We start from the raw sequence: 24373 nt of genomic DNA, 5'->3' as shown, positions 1-24373 counted from the left end.
ATCCTAGTCACTCAGGTGGGGAAATGAAAATTAAAGCCACATGGGACAGAGATGAGCTCAGCACCTGCCCCCAATTCTCGTTCCAGTGCTGCCAGCTGGCTCTGAGGCGGGACCTTCCTGAGGGCTGAAAGGGCTGCAGTGCCTTCAGCTGCCAGAGGAGCCGCCCATAGGAAAAAAAGGAGACAAACAGCTGCAAGGGCTCTTTAAATGGCCAAGCCCCACCCCCAAGCTTGCCCTCCTCTGTCAGGAAGTGATCCCTGGGGTTGGGCCAGGGAGTTCCCCCATCTGAGGGATCTGTGGCAGCGGACACCCTTCCGGGTATACTTCGTACTGGTCCTAAACACCCCTAAACCAGTGGTGGGGCCTTGTGTCCCTCCAGGCTCTCTGAGCCTGGTCCTGCCTTCTAGGGCCGCTTGCTTCTGCCGGGGCAGGTAAGACCTCTCTGACCCTGAGGAGGAAGAAGGTGGGTGGAGGCTTACGTTCCTTGTTGGATTTTTTTTCTTTTTTCTGTATTTTGAAAGTAAAGGTTGGTCAACTTGTTACCTTGCCAACACTCCCTACCCCCCAAAATCTCAGGCCTCTCGACTTCAGGGGCTCCCACATCAGAAGTAAGGGCCAGAGGAAAGTGGGTCCATTTATACTCCCTCCTGGGTCCCTGCTGTCTGCTCCCCCTTGGGGCTGGCCTGGGCTCTGGCCTGTCCTCTAGAGCCTTTATTTATTTTTTAAAGTTTTTTTTTTTTTTTTTTTTGTTCATGAGAGACAGTGAGAGGCAGAGACAGGGAGAAGCAGGCTCCATGCAGGTTGCCCGACGTGGGACTCGATCCCCGGACTCCAGGACCACGCCCTGGGCCAAAGGCAGGCGCTAAACAGCTGAGCCACCCCGGGATCCCTCTCTTGAGCTTTTAGAATGTGATTTCTCCCTACCCCTGCCCCCGGGATCCTTCATCTCTGCCAAATGAAGCTTTCCTATTGCCTCACTAAAGGCTATGCCAATGTGGGACCATGTGGGAAGTGGTTAGGAAAGCAATTTGAGGTAGGCTGGACTTCTAGAAGGTGTGGGGGTTGGTTGTTGAGCAAGGCTCTTTTTCTCTTTGGGAGAAATGAAGGAACCCAAAATTCCTTTGGGCTTGCCAGTCTGTGATTGTGGACATCTTAGGGTTGGCTCTTCTTGAGTGAAGTCTGGAGGGGTGGGAGACAGTGGGTTGAGACAGATGTCCCTGTGTTGTCTGCTCCTTGCCCTGGGGGGACCCTGGATTGTGAGGGGGAAGCCTTCTGTTACATGGGGTGCCAGCCTGTGTGCTCCCTGGGAACTCCTGCCTGTTTCCGCCCTTGGCACACAGGCCTGACCTGGGGTGAAGCTTTCTGGGCGAGGCAGCTCTCCAGAGGCAGGAGCTGGTAGAGGAGCCACCTTGAGTGGATGCCCCTTGACCCCCCCACCCCCACCCCGGGCTCCAAGAACTTGGGCCTCCTTGTTTGTTGGAGGCTACCTGCAGCGCCCCCCCCCCCCCCGCCCCCCGCAACTCCCTCCCTGGTCTTAGGTCCCTGTTTTGTGCCAAGAAGCCAGGCTACTTCCTGGTTTGGGAGCTCTGCAGGTAGGGTAAGAGACAGGATTCTGACCCTGTCCTTTGACCGTTGTGCAAAATTCCTTAACTTCTAGGTTCCTGTGAGGATTAGATGAATGAGTTAAAAGGCACACAACACCTAGCACAGGTTAATTCCTTAATAAGTGGGAGCTGTTATTTGGGGGCTCTTGCCAAAGATACATGTTCCGGAGCCTCCTGGAAACTCAGCTGGTCTGGGTGAGGCCTGGGAATCCGCATGAACAGGAGCAATGCTCTCAGCTGGGTCTTATGATGGAGTGAGCTTAGAAAACACTGATCTGGATCAGGAATTGTGAAGCCTGGTTCCTGGGTCACTTCTCAACTAGGCAATCATTGCCTTCAGTGATGAGCATTAATTAGTGTCCGGGAGATAGGACAAGAAGCATTCTGAGCTGGCAGATGTGTTGTGGCTCCAGTGAGGCCACCAAGCTGCTCCTCCCACAAAGTAGTTGGACTGGAGCTCAGATAAGTCTTCCCTAGGAAGGAAAGTTCCTAAAACTTTGCTCTTACACAGTTGTGGTCAGTATGAGACAAGTTCTCAAAAGTCCCCTAAAGCAGAAAATAATTTCCCTAAACTAAACCAGCGTATAAACATCTGTGCATAGTGAAGGCTTCTGGCCTTCCCCAAAGTCTAGAATGTTTAAAATCAGGGAAACTGCAATAATGAGCCCTTGTTTATGCTAGGCATCGTGCATTTTCCTAAACCTGAGGTTTTTTTTTTTTGTTTTTTTTAAATTTTTATTTATTTATGATAGTTACAGAGAGAAAGAGAGGCAGAGACACAGGCAGAGGGAGAAGCAGGCTGCATGCACCGGGAGCCCGATGTGGGATTCGATCCTGGGTCTCCAGGATCGTGCCCTGGGCCAAAGGCAGGCGCCAAACTGCTGCGCCACCCAGGGACCCCTAAACCTGAGTTTGATAGAGGTGATAGTGGCAGGCTGGGCCACCGGCCTCCCCTCCAACTTCAGGCTGCGTGGGGCAGGGGACTTGCATTGGCTAGGGGGTCCCTGGGCCTGGCAGTGGATTGGGCTGGAGGTGAATAACCAAATGCCAAATGCCCTGCCCTTGAGGAGCAGTCTGTAATCTGAGCTTGTCTTTAAATCTCCCTCCTTCCTCCCAGCCCCCTACTTTGAGCCTGTGCACTAGAGATACCCTGTGGCCACTAATCTCTTCAAGCCCAGGAAATAGTCCCTTTTCTTTCCACTTCTCAGTCTAGGACACTCCGGCTCAGAGTTAGCAAGTGGCCCAAGATAATGAGAGTTCAGTCCTTGCTGTGTATTAGATTTAGTGGGGAAGCTTTTAAATATAGTAATGGTCAGGATGCCCGGATGGCTCAGTCTGTGTAGCCTCAACCTTTTTTTCTATTTTTTAAAAGATATTTTATTTAGAGCAAGAGAGAGCACATGTGCAAGCGGAGGGGCAGAGGGAGAGGCAGTCCCAAGCAGACTGCACTGAGCTTTGAGCCCAATGCAGGGTACCATCTCACGACCCTGAGATCATGACCTAAGCCTAAGTCAGGAGTTGGCTACTTAACTGATTGGGCCACCCAAGCTCCCCTACGTTGAACTCTTGATCTCAGCTCAGGTCTTGATCTCAGGGTGGTGAGTTTAAGCCCTGTGTTGGGCTCCATGCTGAGCGTAGACCCTACTGGGAGGGGGTGAAAAAAGGCAATGCTTGTGCCCTATCTCAGGCCACTGATGTCAGAATCCCCAGAGATCAATGCTTTTCAAAGACCCCAGGTGATTCTCAAGTGCAGCTAGGGCTGAGAGTGGCTGCTTGAGGCCAGTGTTGCTGGTACTTTCACATGCGCCCAAATCACTAGGGCTCTAGTTAAAATGCCAGCCGATTCAGCAGCTCTTGAGTGCAGCCCAAGAAGCTCCCTCACAAAGTGAACACTGCTCACTGCAGACCAGGACACAGTAGTAAGGCTGGTCACATAGGTATCTGCTATTTGAGTCACTGCGGCAGGTCCTCAGGGTTGACTCTGAAGATCTCTGACCAAGAGTGACCAAAGAATCTCATTAAGCTTTGCTATAGTGTAAGTTTATCTGAGCCAAGACGCTGGACCAGAGTGCCTCTTAACTAGAGGAGGAACCCAGCTTCTGCCTTTAGGTTGTGTTATTCTCTGCCCTTCCACCTGTGACTTTCTTCCTTTCTTCGTGGGTGTGATGCAGTGTCTGAGGTTTTGGGCAAAAATTGACTGGCTCCTGCAAGAGCCCCATGACCCTTGAGGGCAGTGTGATCAGGCAAAGGTGGGCATATAGCCAGAGAGCAGACTAGGAAGCTGGTACTGGAGGGGAGAGATGGGTGGATTTGGAATATTGGGGCCAAACCCCAAGGGCTGAGCAGTAACTTCCAAAGATCAACATAATCCTTAACCATTGTTCTTTGAGGGCCCCGATATATTGGAAAGAAAATGTTCTAACTGTACATGTTATCTGGTAAACCACAAAGTCTAAATCTGGGACTTGTCACAAACATGTTGCCTGAGTCAAGTGGGTTCTCTGATTGCCTGGAGAGGCCTTACATTGAGGCTTCCTTCTAGAGATGACAGAAAAGAGCAGAGTCCATTCTTGGGTGAATAGCAGGTGAGCTAGGTGGGAGGCACAGCTGTAGGGCATGGTGGGTGGGTGGTAGGGGGTTAAGATGGGCCTGGGACTGAAACAAGGGCTTGGCTTTGGAATAAGGCAGAAGCCCAGCCAGATCAGCTATCAGAATAATTCTCAGCTGACTCACTGAGCTGGGCGAGGCTCTCAACCCCCCTGACTGGGCCCAGCTGGGGTGACAGATGGTAGAGAGGCCTCAGCCATAGGGAGTAGGGGATAGTCCAAAAAAGAGTCATTGGAGGCTGTTCCTGGGGCCTGCTTCCCAGCCCTGCATGGCCTTCTAGAGTTCAAATCTTCCCTGGGGGGCCTCATGGAGCCCTGTCCGAACCTCCGTTTATAGCCCTTGCCCTTCTTCTCCCCCATCTGGCTTCCTGGCTAGGCTTCCACCCTGCAGAGAACTTGGCAAAGGAGCAGCTGGAAAAGGCTTTACTTGGCCATCAGATGCCCCTTCTTTGCTATTCTTCTAGCCCCACAGCTGGGGTGATCTAAGACTTGCCATCCTTCTGACCAGTCAACAAGGAGGGGGTTAAGACCCCTCTGGTACTAGGCCACATCCCCTAGCTGATTAAAGGAGTTGGGCCTCAGGCTCTTTCTGCCTCAGCAGTGAGCCACATAGTGGTTCCGAAGAGCCGGGCTGTTCCAACTACTTTACGATGACCTCAGCCCTCATAACTCTGTTAGATGCCCTGTCCACTCCCAGTTTACAGGCCTGGGAAACAGGTACAGGGAAGGCAACCAGGTGACCCATCCAGTAAGGGATCTAGGCAGTCCCAGTTCCTGGAGGCTCTTCAGGGGCTTCAGCAGGGAGCAACTTTGGAAGACAGCTGGGCAGGACTGGAGAGTAGAGCAGAAGGAACCAGAAGGTCCAGATAAGAGTGGGGAGGAGAACCCATACTGGCAAGCCAGCCCCTGTATTTTCAAATGCTACCCCAAAACAACAGAAGAGGGAGCTCTGGTGCTAGAAAAGCCACTCCTACAAGTTAAGGGAAATTAACTCCACATAAAAGAGAGCCACAGAAAAGTATCAAGGTCAAATCCCATACAAAGTTGCAAGATAGCAGAGGAACTTTCCTTTGATGTCAAATGTGTACCAGGAAAAGAGGTCAAAACTGTAACCTTTCAAAATGAGGTAAGACGTGAAGGAAACTGTACAAGGCAGGAAATCGGAACTGTAAGCCTGGGCATTCTAGCTGAATCGGTGCCCCTAACCACTGTCCCGTGCTGCCACCAGAAAGGATTCCCATCCCAGTAGTACCATTTATTTGCTGTGTGGCCCTGAATGATTCGTAGTCCCTATTTGGGACTCAACCATTTCGAGCCACACTCTGTAATCTGGGATCAAGCAGCCATATTTGGCCACCTTAAATAAAACTTAATATTCTAAAGTTACTCTAGTGCCGCTCTAGTATTCAGTAGCTGCGTGTGACCAGTCCAAAGAGCACAGGTTTAGAAAATTCTGTTGGATGATGCTGAGAGGGTGTTAAGCAGGAGCCAGGCAGGTGACATAGTACAGTGGCCCAGGTACAAGATGACAGGGACTATAGGTGGGAAGTGTGGTAAATAGGAAAGCTTGTGTCCCATCCAAAGGGAGCTGCTGTGACTTGGCTCTACCCAATTTTGCTAGGTGGGAACATAGGGCGTGGCCCCTAATCCATCAAGAGAAGTAGCGATCAGGAGTTTGTGATTGCTAAACTAAAAATTGAGATTTTACAGATTGTATAGATCAAGTAAAACTCTTGGGCCTTGCCTTGGCTCTCTAATTTATGTGGTTTCTGCCTATTTTTCCTGTGGCAAGCCACTCCCTCCTCGCTTCCCCTTTTTTCACTCCAGTCTGAAGTTGGATGAATGGTGGGGTAGATGAGGTGTCAATCCTTTCTGGTGGTGGCTTCGAAAATGTCTGACCAAAGTCTCAGAGGACAAGGCTTTGGGTCCCCTAACAAACTTGATTCCCTTTGTGTGATGCCAAGGGCTGTGTTGTCCAAGGTCCAAGGCATGCTGGGGGCAGGGATGGAGTTTAGGGAAGAGGTGCCATCTTCCTGAACAGGCCAAGCATGGAGTGGAACCACCCAGGATTTAGAAGCAGGTAGGTTGGGGGGGGGGGGCTGGGATATGTACTCACTTATTCCCTTCCCACCCACCACCCCTACCCACAGCAGCAGGAAACCAAGAGTGGCAACTGACCAGAGACTGCTGGGGAGGAAAGGACTAGAATAGTTTGGTGTTTCTAATCCAGCTGATTGCTAGGCCCCCTGTACTCATGTTGCTGTATCTGCTCCCTACCTGTCTGTCACTCTGCTGGTCTGGCCTCAGAAGTCACCATGGCAACTGAAGAGTCCATCATACGCATCCCCCCATACCACTATATCCACGTGTTGGACCAGAACAGCAATGTGTCCCATGTGGAGGTCGGGCCAAAGACTTACATCCGGCAGGACAACGAGAGGTTGGTGTCGGGACTGGGCCATGGGGTGCCCCTTAGTCTGGCTGGCATGATTGTCCATCTCCATCCTGTTTCCAGGCAGGATTAGCCCGGGGTTGAGTGATGGGGAGCTTTCTATCCCATTCACTGTCCCCTCCAGGAGTGGGGACAGGGATCCCCTGGGGTTCTCACACTGTCTCTCACCCCCAACAGGGTCCTGTTTGCCCCCATGCGCATGGTGACTGTCCCTCCACGCCACTACTGCACAGTGGCCAACCCTGTGTCCCGGGATCCTCAGGGCTCAGTGCTGTTCGATGTTACAGGGCAAGTACGGCTACGCCATGCTGACCTAGAGATCCGGCTGACCCAGGACCCCTTCCCTCTGTACCCGGGGGAGGTGCTGGAGAAGGTACCTAGCTTGCTTCCTCCGTAACCTCCAACCTGTACTGCCCCCTTGTCCTAGGGCTCTCTACCTCCCACAGAGAATCAGACTGGAGGGGGCGGAGGCGGGGGTGGCATTTGGTGGTTCTCACCAAGGACAGAATTCTTGCTTCCTCCACTCATCTCTAACCATCCTCCCCTTCCTCCTCACATGCCCATGACAGACTTGCCTCCGTTTGAGAGCTGTCAGCCCATTCTCCCAACCTGGCCTCCCAGTCTCCAGAGCCTGCTAGAAGGTCCTGACCAGTCTGGTGTTAAATGACTTTGCCGAGAGTGAGCATTTCATTCACTCAAACAGTGTGACACTGGTGGCCAGTGACGATAATAGTGGACCCGATGTGACTATGCCACAGAACCACATCTCAGGCCTGCGCTTCTGGTTGAGCCCTTGTCTGTGTCACCCTTAGGCCCTGGGCCCACGCAAGTGGGCATCTGCCTTTATGTCCTTAACGGTCCTGCTTTCACCTCCTGGCCATTGTATCCTGGCTTACTCTGGCTTCCTCTACTCACCTGTGATCCCGGAAGCCTCACGGCACGAGCCAGGGAGCTTTGAGACCTTCTTGCCCACTTAGCGGTGGCCACTTTGGGAGAGGAGTATGTGCAGCAGAGATAGGGAGGGCTGATGGGTAATTAGAATGTTAACCCTTGAGGAATCTGAGTGAGGAGCCTCCGGGAATTCTTTGTACTATTCTAGCAACTTCTGTGTATGTCTAAAACTGTCGAAAGCTAAAAATCCTCCATGCCCAGGTTCTACCTCAGGTCTGTTCAGTTCCTCTCTGGGTGGGGAGCAGTGTGTATGGGAGTGTGGGGGAGTCATCAGGCACCAGTGCCTAAAGCTCCCTAGGAGCCCCAGCCCCCTGCCACTCATTCTTTCACACCTCACATCATCTGGGCCAGGAGGGCAGGACCTCTCCCTCCTCAGAGTTCAGTGCCATGGAGACCCTCCCTTTCTACCCACCACCCCCACTCTTGCCCCTCTCTGCCCATATGGCTTCTTTCCTGGTCTTCACTGCAGTGGTGTGTGGCTCAAGCGTCCCTCCTTCCTCCTCCCCTGTAGACTCCGGGGAGCCTCACAGATGTCCTTGTGATGACCCTGTCGATGACTTCGCCTTCTTGCCCGACTTGGATCTTTGCCTCTCCCGTTCTGCTTCAGCCCCTTCTTGGGGGCCATGTGCACTCTGGGCTTGCTTATTCTCCCACCTGCCCACCTTGGGAATTCAACCCCACCCTCTTCACCATCAGCCTCCCTTTCCTAGGCCTCCTGGGTCATCATGGCCTGTCTTTTTTTTTTTTTTTTTTTTTCCTTTAAAGATTTTACTTATTTATTCATGAGAGAGAGAGAGAGAGGCAGAGACACAGGCAGAGGGAGAAGCAGTCTCCATGCAGGGAGCCCAATGTGGGACTCGATTCCAGGATTCCGGGATCACGCCCTGGACTGAAGGTGGCACTAAACCGCTGATCCACCTGGGCTGCCCCTTTCAGGGCTTTTCATTCTCTCTTCTGTCCCTTAGATTTGCTTCCTGATCTCTTTCCTACTCCAACTGGAGCGTGTCATTTTATTTTATTTTTTTTTTTAAGATTTTATTTGTCTGTTTATGAGAGACACAGAGACAGGCAGAGGGAGAAACAGGCTCCATGCAGGGAGTCCGATGTGGGACTCAGTCCCAGGATTCCGGAATCACGCAGAGCCGAGGGCAGATGCCCAACTGCTGAGCCACCCAGGTGTCCCAAGCTTGTCATTTTAACACTTGTGTGCAAGAACCTGTGGCAGAACCCAGTCCTGGCTTGGTGGGACCCTCCCCTGTCCTGTCCTCACACTCGGTGGGGGGGGGGGGGGTCTCCTAGCTATGGACATGGATCCATCAAGACAATGGGCAGCAGACATGTAGTTGATGGGTTCAGCAGTTCATCCCAACCCAAGCCCCGCTCCCCCCACCTTCAGTGGTTCTCTTCCTTCCTAGCCAGCTTTCTCTCCACTTCTCTCTGCATGCCTCTAAATACTTATCACAGCACTCTCCTCCTATTTCCTATCTTCTCACTCTTGAAAAAATTCATCATGTGCTTAGAAGTCAATGCCATCTGGCAGGATCTGGTCTGTGTCCCCTTCCCTTACTTTAGATCTACTTTTTTCTCCTCTCTACCTGCTGGAGCCTCTGTCAGGTGGGCCTGGGAACCCAGCTCATCATTCTGTATCTCCCTCTCTCTTTTATTTTAATCCCAATGTAATTAACAGACAATAGTACATTATATAGTGGTTCAACAATTCCATGCCAGACTCAGTGTTCATCACAGTAAATGCACTCTTAACCCCTCACCTATTTCCCCCACCCCACTACCGTTCCCTTTCTGGTAATTATCAGTTCTCTATAGTTAAGAGTCTGTTTCTTGCTTTGTCTCCCCCCCCTTTATTAATTTATTTCTTAAATTCCACATATGAGTGAAATCCTAGGTTGTTTACCTTTCTCTGACTTATTTTGCTTAGCATTATCTTCTCTAGATCCATCCACATCATTGCAAATGGCAAGATTTCTTTCTCTCTTTTTTTTTTTTTGTAAATGGCAAGATTTCATTCTTTTTTTATGGCTGAGTAATATTCCATTGTATATATGTACCACATCTTTTTTTTTTAATATCTTCTTTATCCATTCCTTTATTGATGGACACTTGAGCTGCCTCCATAATCTGGCTAGTAAATAATTTACTAGCTAGTTTAATTTACTGGCTAGTAATATTTATGCTCCAATAAACATTGGAGTGCACATATCCTTTCAAATGAGGGTGCTCCTATTCTTTGGGTAAATACCCAGGAGTGTGATTATTGGATGGTAAGGGAGTTCTATTTTTTATTTTTTGAGGACCTTCCATACTGTTTTCCAGAGTGGCAGCACCAGTTTCTGTTTCCACCAACAGTGCACGAGAGTTCCTTTTTCTCCACATCTTCGCCAACACTTATTGTTTCCTGTGTTTTTTCTTTTAGCCATTCTGACAGATGTGAAGTGATATCTCATTGTGGTTTTGATTTGCGTTTCCCTGATGATGAGTCATGTTGAGCATCTTTTCATGTGTCTGTTGGCCATCTAGGTGTCTTTGGAGAAATGTCTTCTGCCCATTTTTAATGGAATTACTTTTTGGTGTTGAGTTGTGTATAAGTTCTTTATATATTTTGAATGTCGGATATGTTATTTGCAAATATCTTCTCCCATTCAGTAGGTTGTCTTTTAGTTTTGTTTCCTTTGCTATGCAGAAGCTTTTTATTTTGATATAGTCTCAATAGATTATTTGTGCTTTTTTTTTTGTTTTTTTCTCTTGCTTCAGAAGACCTATCTAGAAAAATGTTGCTACAGCCGATGTCAGAGACATTATTGCCTGTGCTCTCTTGTAGGGTTGTATGGTTTCAGGTCTCACATTTAGATCCTTAATCCATTTTAAATTAATTTTTGTGCCTGGTATAAGAAAGTAGTCCAGTTTCATCTTTTGCATGTAACTATCTAGTTTTCCCAATACCATTTGTTGAAGAGACTTTTTCCCATTGCATATTCTTGCCTCCTTTATTGAAGATTAATTGGCAATAAAATTGTGGCTATATTTCTGGGCTCTCTATTCTGGCCATTGATCTATGTGTTTTGTTTTTGTGCCAGTCCCATACTGTTTTGATCACTACAGCCCTTGTAGCATAATTTGAAATCTGGAATGGTGACACCTCCAGCTTTGTTTTACTTTTTCAAGACTGTTTGGGCTATTCAGGGTTCTTTGTAGTTCCATAAAATTTTTGGATTGTTCTAGTTCTGTGAAATATGCTGTTGGTATCTTGATAGGGATTGCATTAAATCTGTAGATTGCTTTGGGTAGCATAAACATTTTAACAATATTTCTTTCAATCCATGAGCGTGGAATATCTTTCCATTTGTTTGTCATCTTCAGTTTCTTTCACCAGTATTTTATAGTTTTCAGAGTATAGGTCTTTCACCTCCTTAGTTAAGTTAATATCATTCTTTCTCTCTCTCTCTCTCTCTCTCTCTCTCTCTCTCTTTTAAGTTTTTATTTATTCATGAGAGACACAGAGAAGCAGAGACACAGAGGGAGAAGCAGGCTCCCCTCAGAGACCATGATGCAGGATTCAATCCCTAGGCTGGGATCACGCCCCAAGCCAAAGGCATTCGCTCAACCACTGAGCCACCCAGGTATCCCCCATTCTATCTCTTAAGACCTTGCTCCCCCACTTCTTAGAGCTTCTCCTTCCTCTGTCTTTAACTTCTCCACTACTGATGCCTTTCTCTTGACCAATAAACATGCTTTGCCTCTTCCATCCTTTTCTGCCCTTAAAGGCTTACTTGTGTGAGCTTTTCATTCTAAAGAATACATTTGGTATATAAGGGATGAATCACTGAATTCTATTCCAGAAACCAATATTGCATTGTAGATTAAAAAATTTAAAAAAAATGAATTCAGAAGGCTGTAAGATTCTGACTTCCACCACCAATCTCTGGTCTCCATTCTCCAGATAGTATCTACTGTCATCCATTCAAGGTCTGTGTTTCCATATGTGTTTATGCGTTAGCAGAGTATGTGTAAAAAAATATATATGTATATATATAAAAGAAATATAAAAATATGTATTATATATTTATATATGAACTATAACCATTTGCATAAGAGCTATCAGATTGTCCCTGGGTTGGGTTTTTTTGTTTTTTGTTTTTTTTAGACTTTATTTATTTATTCATGAGAAACAGAGAGAGAGAGAGGCAGAGACACAGGCAGAGGGAGAAGCAGGCTCTGTGCAGGGAGCCTGACGCGGGACTCGATCCCGGGTCTCTAGGATCATGCCCTGGGCTGAAGGCGGCGCTAAACCGCTGAGCCACCCAGGCTGCCCTGGGTTGGGGTTTTTTAATTTTTTTTTTTTTTTTTTTAGATTTTATTTGAGAAAGAATGTACATGAGTTGGGAGGGAGGGGCAAAGGGAGAGGGAGAAGCAGGCTCCCTACTGAGCAGGGAGGGAGCCTGATGCTGGACTCCACATCCAAGGACCCTGAGATTATGACCTGAGCCAAAGTCAGATGCTTAACCTCCTACTGGACATCCAAACCTGCTACTTTCTATTCTGCCCTCAAATCTGTTCTCCTACATCCCCAATTTTACATGATGATACTTCTGGGTACCCAGTCACCCAAGCTGGAAGCCTGCAGTGGCAGGTGGAGACCAATTAGGAAGATCTTTCCATTGTTCAGGTGAGAGATGGTAGCTTAGGTGAGGGGAATGGCAGCAATAGATAAAGGCAGTTATAGCGTTCGCTGGAGCCAGGTAGGAGGTGATGATAGAGTAGATGTGGGAGGTGAAAAACCCACTGGCCTCCGTGCTCCTTCCAGAATGCTCACCATTTCCTCCTCCCACACCTTTGCATCAGAAACAAGCTCTTCTTTGAACTTTTGCAACCTGGTTCCCTTGACACTGTCCATGGTCTGCTTGCAGAGAAGGGGCTGTATCTGTCTTATCACCTGCTGGAACTTGCAATCCATGAAGCTGGGGCTAGCCTGCCCCCACCACAACCCGCCGGGTGCTGTGTACACTGAAGGTGCACAAGGGAGGGCTTTGCTGGCACAGTGAACCTCCAACTCTGTCTCCCTCCAACCTTGCGTGTGGGAGTGGGGAGAGTGGTGTTATATGACCACCCCCACCCCTGCTACTCTGATCGGAGTAAGGAGTGGCAGGTGGGCTTCTTAAAAGACTGTGGTTCAGGTCCTGATTCCTGTTCCTTACTAGTTGTGTGACCTTGGGCAGGTCTCTTAGCCTCTATGAGCCTCTCTTTGCTTGCTTTCCTGCTCCCTCAGATCAAAGACCAAGTGAAGTCCTACTCGTGGAAACATTTCTATGAACTCCTAAAAGGTTTGGATACTTGTTGCCAGGTTCCCCTCCCTGATGAAGGGAAATGTAATGGCTGTAGTACAGCAGCTGTCTTGTGACCATGAAACAACCTTGAAAACAAAAGCCTGTGTCCAAAGCATGCCTGTTAAGGTTGTTCACACCTCCCACTTCCTTACATTTCGTAGAGGGCCCTGGTGCACATGAGGCCTTGAGGGGTTGCCCAGTTTCCTGCCTAGACTTCTAGGTCAGAACCATTTCCAAGCACTTCCTGCAGAGGAATGTGTGTCCTTGGCTCACTGGCAGTGGAGTCCACTTGCCCTGTCAACTGTCTTAGTTCTTCAGATCAGATGGCTTTGGGACTTAACCTCTGCCTTGTACATTCCATGTGGAGGCTTATCTGGGAACATGTAAAGACTGATGCTGTGGACTCCGACCTCCAAGATATTGGGTTTGACTCTTGGGTCACAGTACTGAATGTCCCATGACTTCCCTTCTTCCCCTGTTAGGACATTACCCCACTGCAGGTGGTTCTTCCCAACACTGCCCTCCACCTTAAAGCGTTGCTGGATTTTGAGGATAAGAATGGAGAGAAGGTGGTGGCAGGAGATGAGTGGCTATTTGAAGGACCTGGTAAGTTCCTTCCATTGGCTGGAGTCAGGGTCAGAGACTCCCTGCCCTTCCCTTAAGGCTCTGGTCTTTAACCTCTGCCATCTCTTCCCTCCCCAGGCACGTATATCCCCCAGAAGGAGGTGGAGGTCCTGGAGATCATTCAGGCCACAGTCATAAGGCAGAACCAGGCCCTGCGGCTGAGGGCCCGCAAGGAGTGCTGCGACCGGGACGGCAAGGAGAGGGTGACAGGTGGGGCTGAGAAGGGGTGCTGATGGGGCTGAGCAGGCTGTACCTTGCCTGCAGGGTTGGGGACAGCCACTTGCATGCAGCCTGTGAGGAAGTGCTTCCCTGGTATCATAAGCTTTTGGAGGCTGCCCACTGCTTCGCATCCCACTCCAGCCTCATGCAGCCTCTACCTGACCCTGTTGTCATGAATGTATTGACATGGCTTTTTCCTCCTTCCACCTCCACACCCCACTCCTTTTACCATGAGCCAGGGACAGCAGTCGTAACTGTTTCTAGATCAGCAAAGTAGATGTTCGCATATAGTTAGCAATCGTACTGGACAAATGCGATATGTGTACTTAACAAATGCAGTACTCCCTCTGTGCCAGGTATGGCTTAAAATGCTTTACAGATGGGACTTACTTTGTCCTCAACCTAGAGGTGCTACAGTTCTCACTCTCCAGATGACCTAACTGAGGCACAGATGTGAGGTCACTTGCTGGGATTTATGATGAGCAAGGGCAAGGCCAGTACCCAGGCACTCTTGCTTCTCTGATAAGCCAGACAAAATCTACAACTCTCCTAGAGGCAGTTCTGCCCACTTCAGGAGAAGAGAAAAGTTGGTCTTTGGAGCTCAGAGAAGGTGTGGTAGCAGCTTGAGCACTTGGATGACTTTTCTTACTGTCCTGGTTAGGGGTTGTTTTTTTTCTCTGGCCTCAGTAAAAATTAACACATGGCCTACCGTCAGGCCCTTGAGCCTGAGCACAGTGACCTCTCCTAGCTTGCAGAGCCTTGGGGGTGCCCTGTTGTTTAGGGTGCGGGAAGGGACAGCCACTGGGGAGCAGGCTGGGTGAACTTTGACCCTCACCTCTCCACCTTTGGCCAAGGAGAAGAATGGCTGGTCCGCTCCGTGGGTGCATATCTCCCGGCAGTGTTTGAGGAAGTTCTGGATTTGGTGGAAGCTGTGATCCTCACAGAAAAGGTCTGTGCTCTGGGGGGGTTAAGGGACCCTGGATCCCTTAGGGATCACTCCTAGTGGCAGAGGACAGGACAGTAGAAGAGAGGCAATATTTGAGTCCACTCAAAGAAAAATGCAGAGGTTGGATACCTGAGGAATATCCTGGGTCCTCTGAGAGGGTTAAAGGTCCTCCTGTGTTGGTGGAGACTGGCATTCAGGCCTGAAAGCACTCAGTGGCCAGCAGAGTGGCCACCCAGATCCCCAGAGGAAACTAGAGGTCGATTTCCTCAAGTGGCCCAGCTCCTTGCCATGTTGCCCTCCAGACGGCCCTGCACCTGCGGGCGAGGCAGAACTTCCGAGACTTGAGAGGAGTGACCCGCCGCACTGGGGAGGAGTGGCTGGTGACTGTGCAGGACACAGAGGCCCATGTGCCAGATGTCTACGAGGAGGTGCTGGGGATCGTGCCCATCACCACCTTGGGCTCTCACAACTACTGTGTGATTCTCGACCCTGTCGGACCAGATGGCAAGAACCAGCTCGGGCAAAAGCGTGTGGTCAAGGTAAATGCCTCCAGCTCTCCTGGGAGGGTGAATGGCCCTGAGTGGCAGCAGGCCCTTAGACCACTCCCTTCCCTCCTCCCACCCCAGATACACATTCTAGAAGCATTGAGCTTATTATGGCTCCCTCTGTGCCTTTGCACACCTAGCTCTTTATTTTAAAGATTTTTTATTTATTTATGTGTGTGAGAGAGAGAGAGAGGCAGAGACACAGGCAGAGGGAGAAGCAGGCTCCATGCAAGGAGCCCAGTGCGGGACTTGATCCCGGGTCTCCAGGATCACGCCCTGGGTTGATGGCAGGCGCTAAACCGCTAAGCCACCCAGGGATCCCCTAGCTCTTGTCTTTTGAGACACTGTCCCATCAGTCTTCCTGGTGGCCCCCAACCTCAGTTCACACACGGTCTCTCCTGGGAGCACCTCCCCAGCCCCATCTGTACCTGCCGTCCTGAAAACTTTGTCATCATCCTGCATAAAACAAATCTCCTGGTTTATGCTTCTCCCCACTCCCTACCTTACCCTTCTCTCAACTATATGCTGGCCTGCCAGGGATTGGCACACTTTTCTGTGAAGGGCCAGATCGCAGATATTTTGGGCTTTGTGAGTGGTAATAGCTTCTGTTGCAACCACTCAACTGTGCCGTTGGAGCAAGAGCATAGACAGCTTGTAAATGAACGAGTGCCTCTGTGTTCCTGTAACACTTTGCTTCCAGAAACAGCCCAAATATCTATCAGTGGATGAATGGATAACAAATTGTATGGCATATCCACACAGTGGAATATCCTTCAATTATATAAAGAATGTGTACTGATGCTTGTGTACTAATGATCAGCATGTACTAACACCTACAACATGGATAAACAAATATCATGCTAAGCAAGAAGCCACACAAAAGACCATATATTGTATGATTCCATTTATACAAAATGTCCCTAATGGGTAAATCCATAGCAATAGAAAACAGATTAGTGGTTACAGCAGGTAGGGATAGATGGACATTAGCTGCTGTTGAATACACAGATTTTCAGGATGATGAAAATGCCTTGGAGTTAGATCATCATCATGAATGGACAGCTCTATGGATGTCTCAGAACAACTGAACTATATACTTGATTTCATTTACTTATTTTTAAGATTTTATTTTTAAATCCTCTCTACATCCAACATGGGGCTCGACTCACAACCCCAAGATCAAGAGGTGCACGCTCCACTTACTGAGCTGAATTGCATACTTTATTTTTATTTATTTATTTATTTTTGAATTGTATACTTTAAATGGACAAATTTTTTGGTATACAAATTATATCTCAAATATATAGTTTAAAAAAAAGGCCAGATTTGACCCAACAACAGTCTCCCAACACCCAGACTATACCATCCCAAGAAAACAAGGCATGAGAGAAATGAAGAGCAACAAGAGATTCATGCTTAGCTGTTGAGATTGTGAGGGTTCAGGTCTTGACGGTTTACAGAATTTATCAAGGGCAGGTTCGACCAGATGAAGTATGTAGGCATTTGCCGAGAGCCTCATGATCCAGATGATACTTCACAGCGGGAGTGTGGGGAGGGTGCTTCTTGGGCTCCTGTTCTCAAAACAAGCCTGTGGCCACAGGAACCAGAAGAGGGACCATCCAAGGAACAACCCTGGGTGGCGACTGCTCCTAACCCCGTGACTCCCCATTAGGGCGAGAAGTCCTTTTTCCTCCAGCCTGGAGAGAGACTGGAACGAGGCATCCAGGATGTGTATGTGCTGTCAGAGCAACAGGGGCTGCTGCTGAGGGCCTTGCAGCCCCTGGAGGAGGGAGAAGAAGGAGAGAAGGTTGCACACCAGGCCGGGGACCACTGGCTCATCCGTGGGCCCCTGGAGTACGTGCCCTCTGCCAAGGTGGAGGTGGTGGAAGAGCGTCAAGCCATCCCTCTGGACGAGAATGAGGGCATCTACGTGCAGGATGTCAAGACCGGAAGGGTAATGGTTAAGGGATGGGCCCCATCACCGCTGTGTGGCCATGGTGGTAGCTTGCTTGGGGCTGACAGGGAGAGGTGCAGGGTGGAGACAGGGGAGGGGACTTCAACAGCCTTGATGGTGGCATCTGAGCTGGCTGGCTACTAGGTATAAGGACATTCTGGGGAGTATTTGCCTTCCCTTTGTCTTAAATAGCTAACTCACTAACGTTTTCTTTTTAGAGAGGGAGTGGGGAGAGGGACAGAGGGAAATAAACAGACTCCATGCCCAGCGTAGAGCCCCCACGCAGGGCTTAATCTCATAACCCTGAGATCATGACCTGAGCTGAAATCAAGAGTCAGAGACTTAACTGACTGAGCCACCCAGGCGGCCCATTAAATAGCTAACTTTATTTTATTATTTAAAAATTTTTATTTATTTATGATAGTCACACAGAGAGAGAGAGAGAGAGAGAGAGGCAGAGACACAGGCAGAGGGAGAAGCAGGCTCCATGCATTGGGAGCCCGATGTGGGATTCGATCCCGGGTCTCCAGGATCGCGCCCTGGGCCAAAGGCAGGCGCCAAACCGCTGTGCCACCCAGGGATCCCTAAATAGCTAACTTTAAATTTGAGAAACCCCCAAGGGAGATGAGCCAGGTTTTAGGATGGGGCCTCTGACTGGCCCCAGCATAAAGGTCTGACTGGGGAGTGGCCTGGGAACAGCAAGAACCAACCTCTTCCCCCATGCCTTTATCCTGGTGGAATCCTTCCTCTTTGCCCCCTCATCTGAAGACTTGACCATGGTTTGATCTAGGAAAACATCTCTGACTTCTAAGACTCCACACTAGAGGGGCACCTGGATGGCTCAGTCAGTGAAGCATCTGCCTTCAGATCATGATCCCAGGGTTCTGGGATCGAGCCCCACATTGGGCTCCCTGCTCAGCAGAGAATCTTCTACCTCTCCCTCTTCCCCTCCCCCTCACTCATGCTTGCTTGCTCACTCTAGCTCTTTCAAAATAAAATAAAATCTTACAAAAAAAAAAAAAAAATCCAACCTAGAAGTAGAGCTCAGAATCCTAGGAAATGTTGGTGGATATTCCCTATTTCCTAGGATTGACTGCATCTGTCCCTACGATGTTCTCCAAGCTACCCCAAGAAGGAACATTCCAGAAGAAATAATATTGAACCCTTACCACATGCCAGGTTCTCAGCACTAAATATGGGAGAGGTCATTCATTCCTCAATGTGAGGCAGCCAGTGTCAGGTCCGTTTTGCGGATGGGGGCCTAAAGCCATGCTGGAGCCAACAGGTGCTGCCTGTGGATGCAGCCCCATCCCAGGGACCGTGCCCAACCACAGCACTGTCTGACCCCCAGGCCAGCTGTTTCAGGACTGTTGGCTGGGTCCTTCTCCCTTTTACCTTCCCAACTGATGTCCCTCCTTGTCCTCTTCTCTCAAGGTACGTGCTGTGATTGGAAGCACCTACATGCTGACCCAGGATGAAGTCCTATGGGAGAAAGAGCTGCCCCCTGGGGTGGAGGAGCTGCTGAGCAAGGGGCAGGACCCTCTGGCAGACAGGGGAGAGAAGGAGATGTCCAAGACCCCTCAGCCCTCCGTTGTCCGGAACAAGACCCGTGTGGTTAGCTACCGGGTCCCTCACAACGCAGCCGTGCAGGTGTATGACTACAGAGAGAAGAGAGCTCGGTGAGGGGCTACCTAGTGGGGGGGGGATTGGGGTGAGGAGGGAACAGGTGATGGAAAGGTGACAAGGGGGGAGTGAGGTAGGGAGGTAGGGGCCACTGGGGATTGAGGGACCAGCCATAGAGGGTGGTGAGGTGGGAAGGGTTCTCTATGTATCTGATTCCTGGATCCCTCTGCAGTGTGGTCTTTGGGCCTGAGCTGGTGTCACTGGGTCCCGAAGAGCAGTTCACCGTGTTGTCCCTCTCGGCTGGGAGGCCCAAACGTCCCCATGCACGCCGTGCACTCTGCCTGCTGCTCGGGCCGGACTTCTTCACAGATGTCATCACCATCGAAACGGCAGACCATGCCAGGCTGCAGCTGCAGCTTGCCTACAACTGGTGAGGGGAGGGGGGGGCTGCTGCAGGCCCAACCCTAGGGGAATCATGGGGACAGACGATGCCTCCCAAGGTGCCAGGCTGAGTGGGGGCAGGATACCTGACTCTGTGTCATGACTGAGAAGGAAATCCGGTGATGCCCAAGTCGGGTGATGGGAAGATGCAGACTCCCCTGCTCCCCAGGAGCAGGATTTGGTGGATGTGGTCGGAGGAAACTCCCCAGCTAAACTTCCCATGTGTTCAGTCAGCCACATAACTGAATGGTTATAAAAATGTCAGTGGGACACACCCGGTAGGAGTGGGAGTGTGCAGGCAGGTGTCACCAGCACATGCTCTAGGGCTCCCTGTCTGGATCCCGGCCCTGCTGTGTGCTTGCTGTGGATCTGGGCGACAGACTCAATGCTTTCCTCAGTTTCCCAATCTGTAAAATGAGAATGGCAACCATCAACCTCACAGGGCTGTTGAAAGTGTGCGTTGAGGATTAGAACGGGGCCGTGTACATAGTTAGAGCTGGAATGGCAGTACCTGGAGCTGAGGGAAAGGAGTCCCATCCAGAAGCTATGCTCCACCACACCCACCTCTTGGCTGAGTGGCCAGGACCATGACGGAGGCAGATGGACGCTGACGTCTTAGGGGGCACGACAGCGTGGTACCTTAGAGCATAAATCTACTCAGCCATGCTGCCTGATTCATCTTTCCAGTTGGCTACATCTTCTGCTACTTCAGGCCTGTTCCTTAACCTCCTGGGCCTCTTACTTCTCTGCAGAAGGGGGTAACACTCATCCCCACCTCATATGGTGACCAAGAGAATTAAATGGGACATCACCTGGGCGCTAATTCTCACTCACTGTTAAGAGAGACAGACCCTGGCCAGTAATGGAGGGTTTGTGTCGCAGTCCTTTCCAAACACGAGGAAGTTGCTGTGTCCTGGAGGAAAATAGCTTCCCTGTTCTGGGCCTCTTTGCTCACAGGCATTTCGAGCTGAGTGACCGGAAGGACCCCAAGGAGGCAGCCAAGCTTTTCTCAGTGCCTGACTTCGTGGGTGATGCCTGCAAAGCCATCGCGTCCCGGGTGCGGGGTGCTGTGGCATCTGTCACCTTTGATGACTTCCATAAGAACTCCGCCCGCATCATTCGCATGGCTGTCTTTGGCTTTGAGACTCCAGAAATCAAGATACTCGACAGCAAGGCCCTGCCCCAGCCCCGGGACCGGGCCATCTTCCCCCAAAATGGACTAGTGGTCAGCAGTGTGGACGTGCAGTCAGTGGAGCCTGTGGACCAGAGGACCCGGGATGCCCTACAGCGCAGTGTCCAGCTGGCCATTGAGATCACCACCAACTCCCAGGAGGCTGCAGCCAAGTGAGTGAGGTCTTGGGTGGGGGGCCCCTGCCACCACAGTGCCCACTGTGGGCCAGAGCTTTCCAGTGTCCTTCCCTCAGCCCACTGTCAGGGGGACCCTGTGGTCAGCCTGGTGTCACCCTTAGCCAGCAGAATGGATGGCCCACTCAAAGTACAACTGGGTGCTCTCTTGCTCCTGTGGCATCTTCCCTTGCTTGTGCTAGAACCCAAACTTGTTGCTGTAGCCTTCCAGGCACCCAGGGATTGATCCCCCCGCCTCCCTCCCCACCCCTTCCAGACTCTCCCCAGGCTCATGTGCTCCGATCCCACTAGCTGCTTTCTGCCCCACTGCGGCACAGCTGGGCTCATGCCATAGGACCTTCTGCACTGGCCGTTCCCTCTGCCCAGAATACTCTTCCCCCAAACGCTTCAGGCAGGCTGCTTCTCCAGCCTCAGCCCCAAGCTGCCCCCCTTGGAGAGCCTGTTTCTTCCCCAACTGAGGTGGCGCCCTCTCTGCTCAGCCACAGTGCCTCATCATCCATTTTCAGGGAACTTGTCACTGTCTAAAATCAACCCCGTTCATTTGTTCCTCCTGATTGGGAGGTCAGTTGTGTGAACATGGGGCCCCGGGTCACACTGCGTTCCCCTGCGCCTGGAATCAGGCACTGTCCTTCCATTTGCATATTGAGTGCTTTCCATGGGCCCCTGACAGATTGGTGGTCCCTGCCCTTGGATTTCCTGGTCAAGATCTGGCCTCTCACCAGCATCTTCCTGGTTCCCTCTCCTATCCAGGCACGAGGCTCAGAGACTTGAGCAAGAAGCCCGCGGCCGGCTTGAGAGGCAGAAGATCTTGGACCAATCTGAAGCTGAAAAAGCTCGCAGGGAACTCCTGGAGCTGGAGGCTCTGAGGTGGGTGGAAAACCAGAGGCAAACAAGGCCCAGCTTGGAAAAGTAGCTGGTGGATGGAACAGGGTGCGTGTGACATCTGCTGCGACATAAGTCAAGGCTGGGGGAGGGCATGGGCAGGTTTCTCCCGGGTGTCCCCTGACTCTGTTGCCCCCCCAGCACTGCTGTAGAGAGCACAGGGACTGCCAAGGCTGAGGCTGAGTCCCGTGCAGAGGCCCTGCGCATCGAGGGAGAAGGCTCCGTGCTGCAGGCCAAGCTGAAAGCAGAGGCCTTGGCCATTGAGACGGTGAGTGGGGGGCGATACCTGTGGGCGGATGTAGCCTTGGGGTCTGGAAGAGGCACCATCATGCCAATCCTTGAATATGAGCAGGATGCCAGGTATTAGAGTATAAAGCCCTGATTAATTAATTTACTTATTTATTTAGAGAGTGGGAGCCAGGGTGGAGGGGAGGGGCAGAAGCAGAAGGAGAGATAATCTTAAACAGATTCCATTCCCAGCTTCTCCCGACTCGGGGCTAGATCTCACAACCTGGAGATCATGACCTGAGCCAAAATCAAGAGTCAGACATTTAACCACTAAGCCACCCAGGCATCCCTGTAAAGCACTATTTTATAACTACTTTGTGGTTTATAAAGTCCTTTGCCCTCTATCTATTCACTTAATCTCCACGCCCCCCCACCCCAGCAGGCAAGCATTAGGACATCCATCTTGTGTATGATATGCATACAAACATTGGCCAGCTTTGTGCCAAGTGTTGGATGCATCTTATACATGTGGTCCTATTTAACTCTTGAAATCCCACTAAGGGGATAAATATTATCTCCATATCACAGATGGGGAAACCAAGGCTTAGACTAAGGACTCCCACAGGTCACTAGCTTAAAAGGTAGCCTGGCCAGGATCCACACCTGATTGACTATTAGCTTGCAATTCCATCCCTTGGGGGCTCTGTTCCCTCAGGCTTGCTGGCTAGGGTGACTTGCTGGACAGTTCCCATGGGCCACACAATGGAAAGCATGCTATGTTTTCCTCTCTTCCAGGAGGCTGAGCTCCAGCGGGTACAGAAAGTGCGAGAGCTAGAACTGGTCTACGCCCGGGCCCAGCTAGAACTGGAGGTGAGCAAGGCCCAGCAGCTGGCTGAGGTGGAGGTGAAGAAGTTCAAACAGATGACTGAGGCCCTGGGCCCCAGCACCATCAGGGACCTTGCAGTGGCTGGGCCAGAGATGCAGGTGAGTGGTGGTGGTGGGAGCAGGGGAGTATGTGTTTCAGGGCCACACTTGAAACCAAGAAGGCAGAGCTAGGGCGGTAGACATATCTGGAAAGATCTTGGGGGCAGAGGGATTGGTGGGCACCATGCTAGCTTCCCAGGGGGCCTCAGCCCCTGGTGCAGATGATGACCCGCTGGGACACCGGACTGTGGCAAGTGCTTTGAAGGAAGTCGAGCAGGGTGATGCAGGTTGGCTTAGGAAGAGTCGCTATGAGGAGGGGATACAGGATGTAGAATTGACAGGAGCTTCCTGGAGAAGGTCCAAGGGCAAAGACACAGAACAAAACTCAGTGTGTTTAGGAACAGAAAGGATGGGATGGCTGCCACCAAGGATGGAATGGTGAGCGGCTGAAGGCAATGCAGGTGTAGCCAGGTCTTCCTGGTAAAACCCTTCAGGCTCCCCTTATATCCTCACCTATTATCCCTGACTATTTTGTGAAGATGGCTTGAGTGGCAGTTTGGTGTCAGATCAATGGGGGGATAGTGGCCAAGGAAACAAGAGAAAGGGGCAAGGGCCTTGACTGTACGTTTTTGCTCCTCCAGGTAAAACTGCTTCAGAGCCTGGGCCTGAAATCAACCCTCATCACCGATGGCTCCACTCCCATCAACCTCTTCAACACAGCCTTGGGTCTGCTGGGTGTAGGGTCTGAGGCTCAGCACCCAGCCCAAAAGGCAGCTGGCATGCCTGGCCCCCGGGAGGGCTTGGTACTCCGCTCCACTTCCCCTCCTCAAGCTGTTGGAAGCAACCATGTGGTTCCTTAGATCCGTACTGCGTTGATGAATAAAACATTTCTGGGCATTTAAATGCTGGGCCTCAAGCTCATCCTGAGAGAGCTCAGTGGATACCCCTGAAATCTCCAGGTAGCTGCTAGAGACCATCCTCATCTGTTGGGTGGAGAGGAAACAGGGAGAAGACTCATCTGAAGTCACGCTGTTGGGTCTGTTGGCAGTCAGCTATCTCTGACCCCGGGGTGGGGGCGGACACTGCAGGGGAGAGAATGGCGCCTGCCTGGCCAGCCCCCCTGGGCTAGCTTCAGTACCAGCAACATCTTCTCTTCTCTCAGCTAAGTCCTCCAGGAGCAAATCTGGCCAGTCCTGGAATCTAACGCTCTGCTGCTGGAGCATCCACCCCGGCTTCCCTCCTGCAGCACTTGGGAGGCGCTCTCTGGCGCCACCTGCTGGTAGCATGGCCTGTGCACTCGTCCCACTTCAGGGGATGTCTGGATCCTGCCCAGGGGCCACAGGAACCAGTGCCTCCCTGGGTTTCTGGAAGGGCTCTTCAGGAGCAGAGAGAGGAGTTCTCTCCTTCCACCCGCCCCCCCCCACACACAACCCCCCACAACCATCACAGAGCCCTTTCTTGGGGACGGATCCCAGGCAGTTTCAAATCCTCTTCCGTAAGGGGAGGCTGCATGGTGCACCAGCCCTTTGCCCAGGTGGAGCTGTGGGTACCAGGTCTATAGCAAAGTAAGAAGATACTGGAGGTATAAAGGAGACAGAAGCTTGCTTTCCATTCTGGATGGCTGGAGAAGGCCACTTCTCTGATGTCTTCTGTCCATGAAAGAGCTCAGG

General features: G+C 50.8%; 1 protein-coding gene across 4 annotated transcripts; it reads left to right on the top strand.

Moving 5' to 3' along the window:
• The first annotated feature begins 89 nt into the window (after nucleotides 1–89).
• On the top strand, nucleotides 90–23606 carry MVP (major vault protein). 4 transcript variants are annotated; one of them, XM_072836426.1, is made up of 16 exons: nucleotides 90–431; nucleotides 6175–6290; nucleotides 6518–6650; nucleotides 6950–7035; nucleotides 13435–13558; nucleotides 13655–13786; nucleotides 14650–14744; nucleotides 15044–15280; nucleotides 16959–17240; nucleotides 18675–18919; nucleotides 19096–19293; nucleotides 20262–20648; nucleotides 21420–21536; nucleotides 21693–21819; nucleotides 22575–22763; nucleotides 23345–23606. In XM_072836426.1, the coding sequence occupies exons 3-16, from the start codon at nucleotides 6596–6598 to the stop codon at nucleotides 23561–23563; spliced, it is 2493 nt and encodes an 830-aa protein (XP_072692527.1). In that variant the 5' UTR covers nucleotides 90–431; nucleotides 6175–6290; nucleotides 6518–6595; the 3' UTR covers nucleotides 23564–23606. The 4 variants fall into 4 exon arrangements, with proteins under 4 accessions (XP_072692527.1, XP_072692525.1, XP_072692526.1 ...); XM_072836424.1 differs by having other exon boundaries at nucleotides 6840–7035; XM_072836425.1 differs by lacking the exon at nucleotides 6175–6290.
• Nucleotides 23607–24373: the final 767 nt, after the last annotated feature.

Source organism: Canis lupus, chromosome 8 (genome assembly GCF_048164855.1).
Source record: "Canis lupus baileyi chromosome 8, mCanLup2.hap1, whole genome shotgun sequence".
Taxonomy (NCBI): Eukaryota; Metazoa; Chordata; class Mammalia; order Carnivora; family Canidae; genus Canis; species Canis lupus.
Note: the sequence above shows the minus strand (reverse complement) of the source record. Positions and strands in the feature narration are given on the sequence as shown.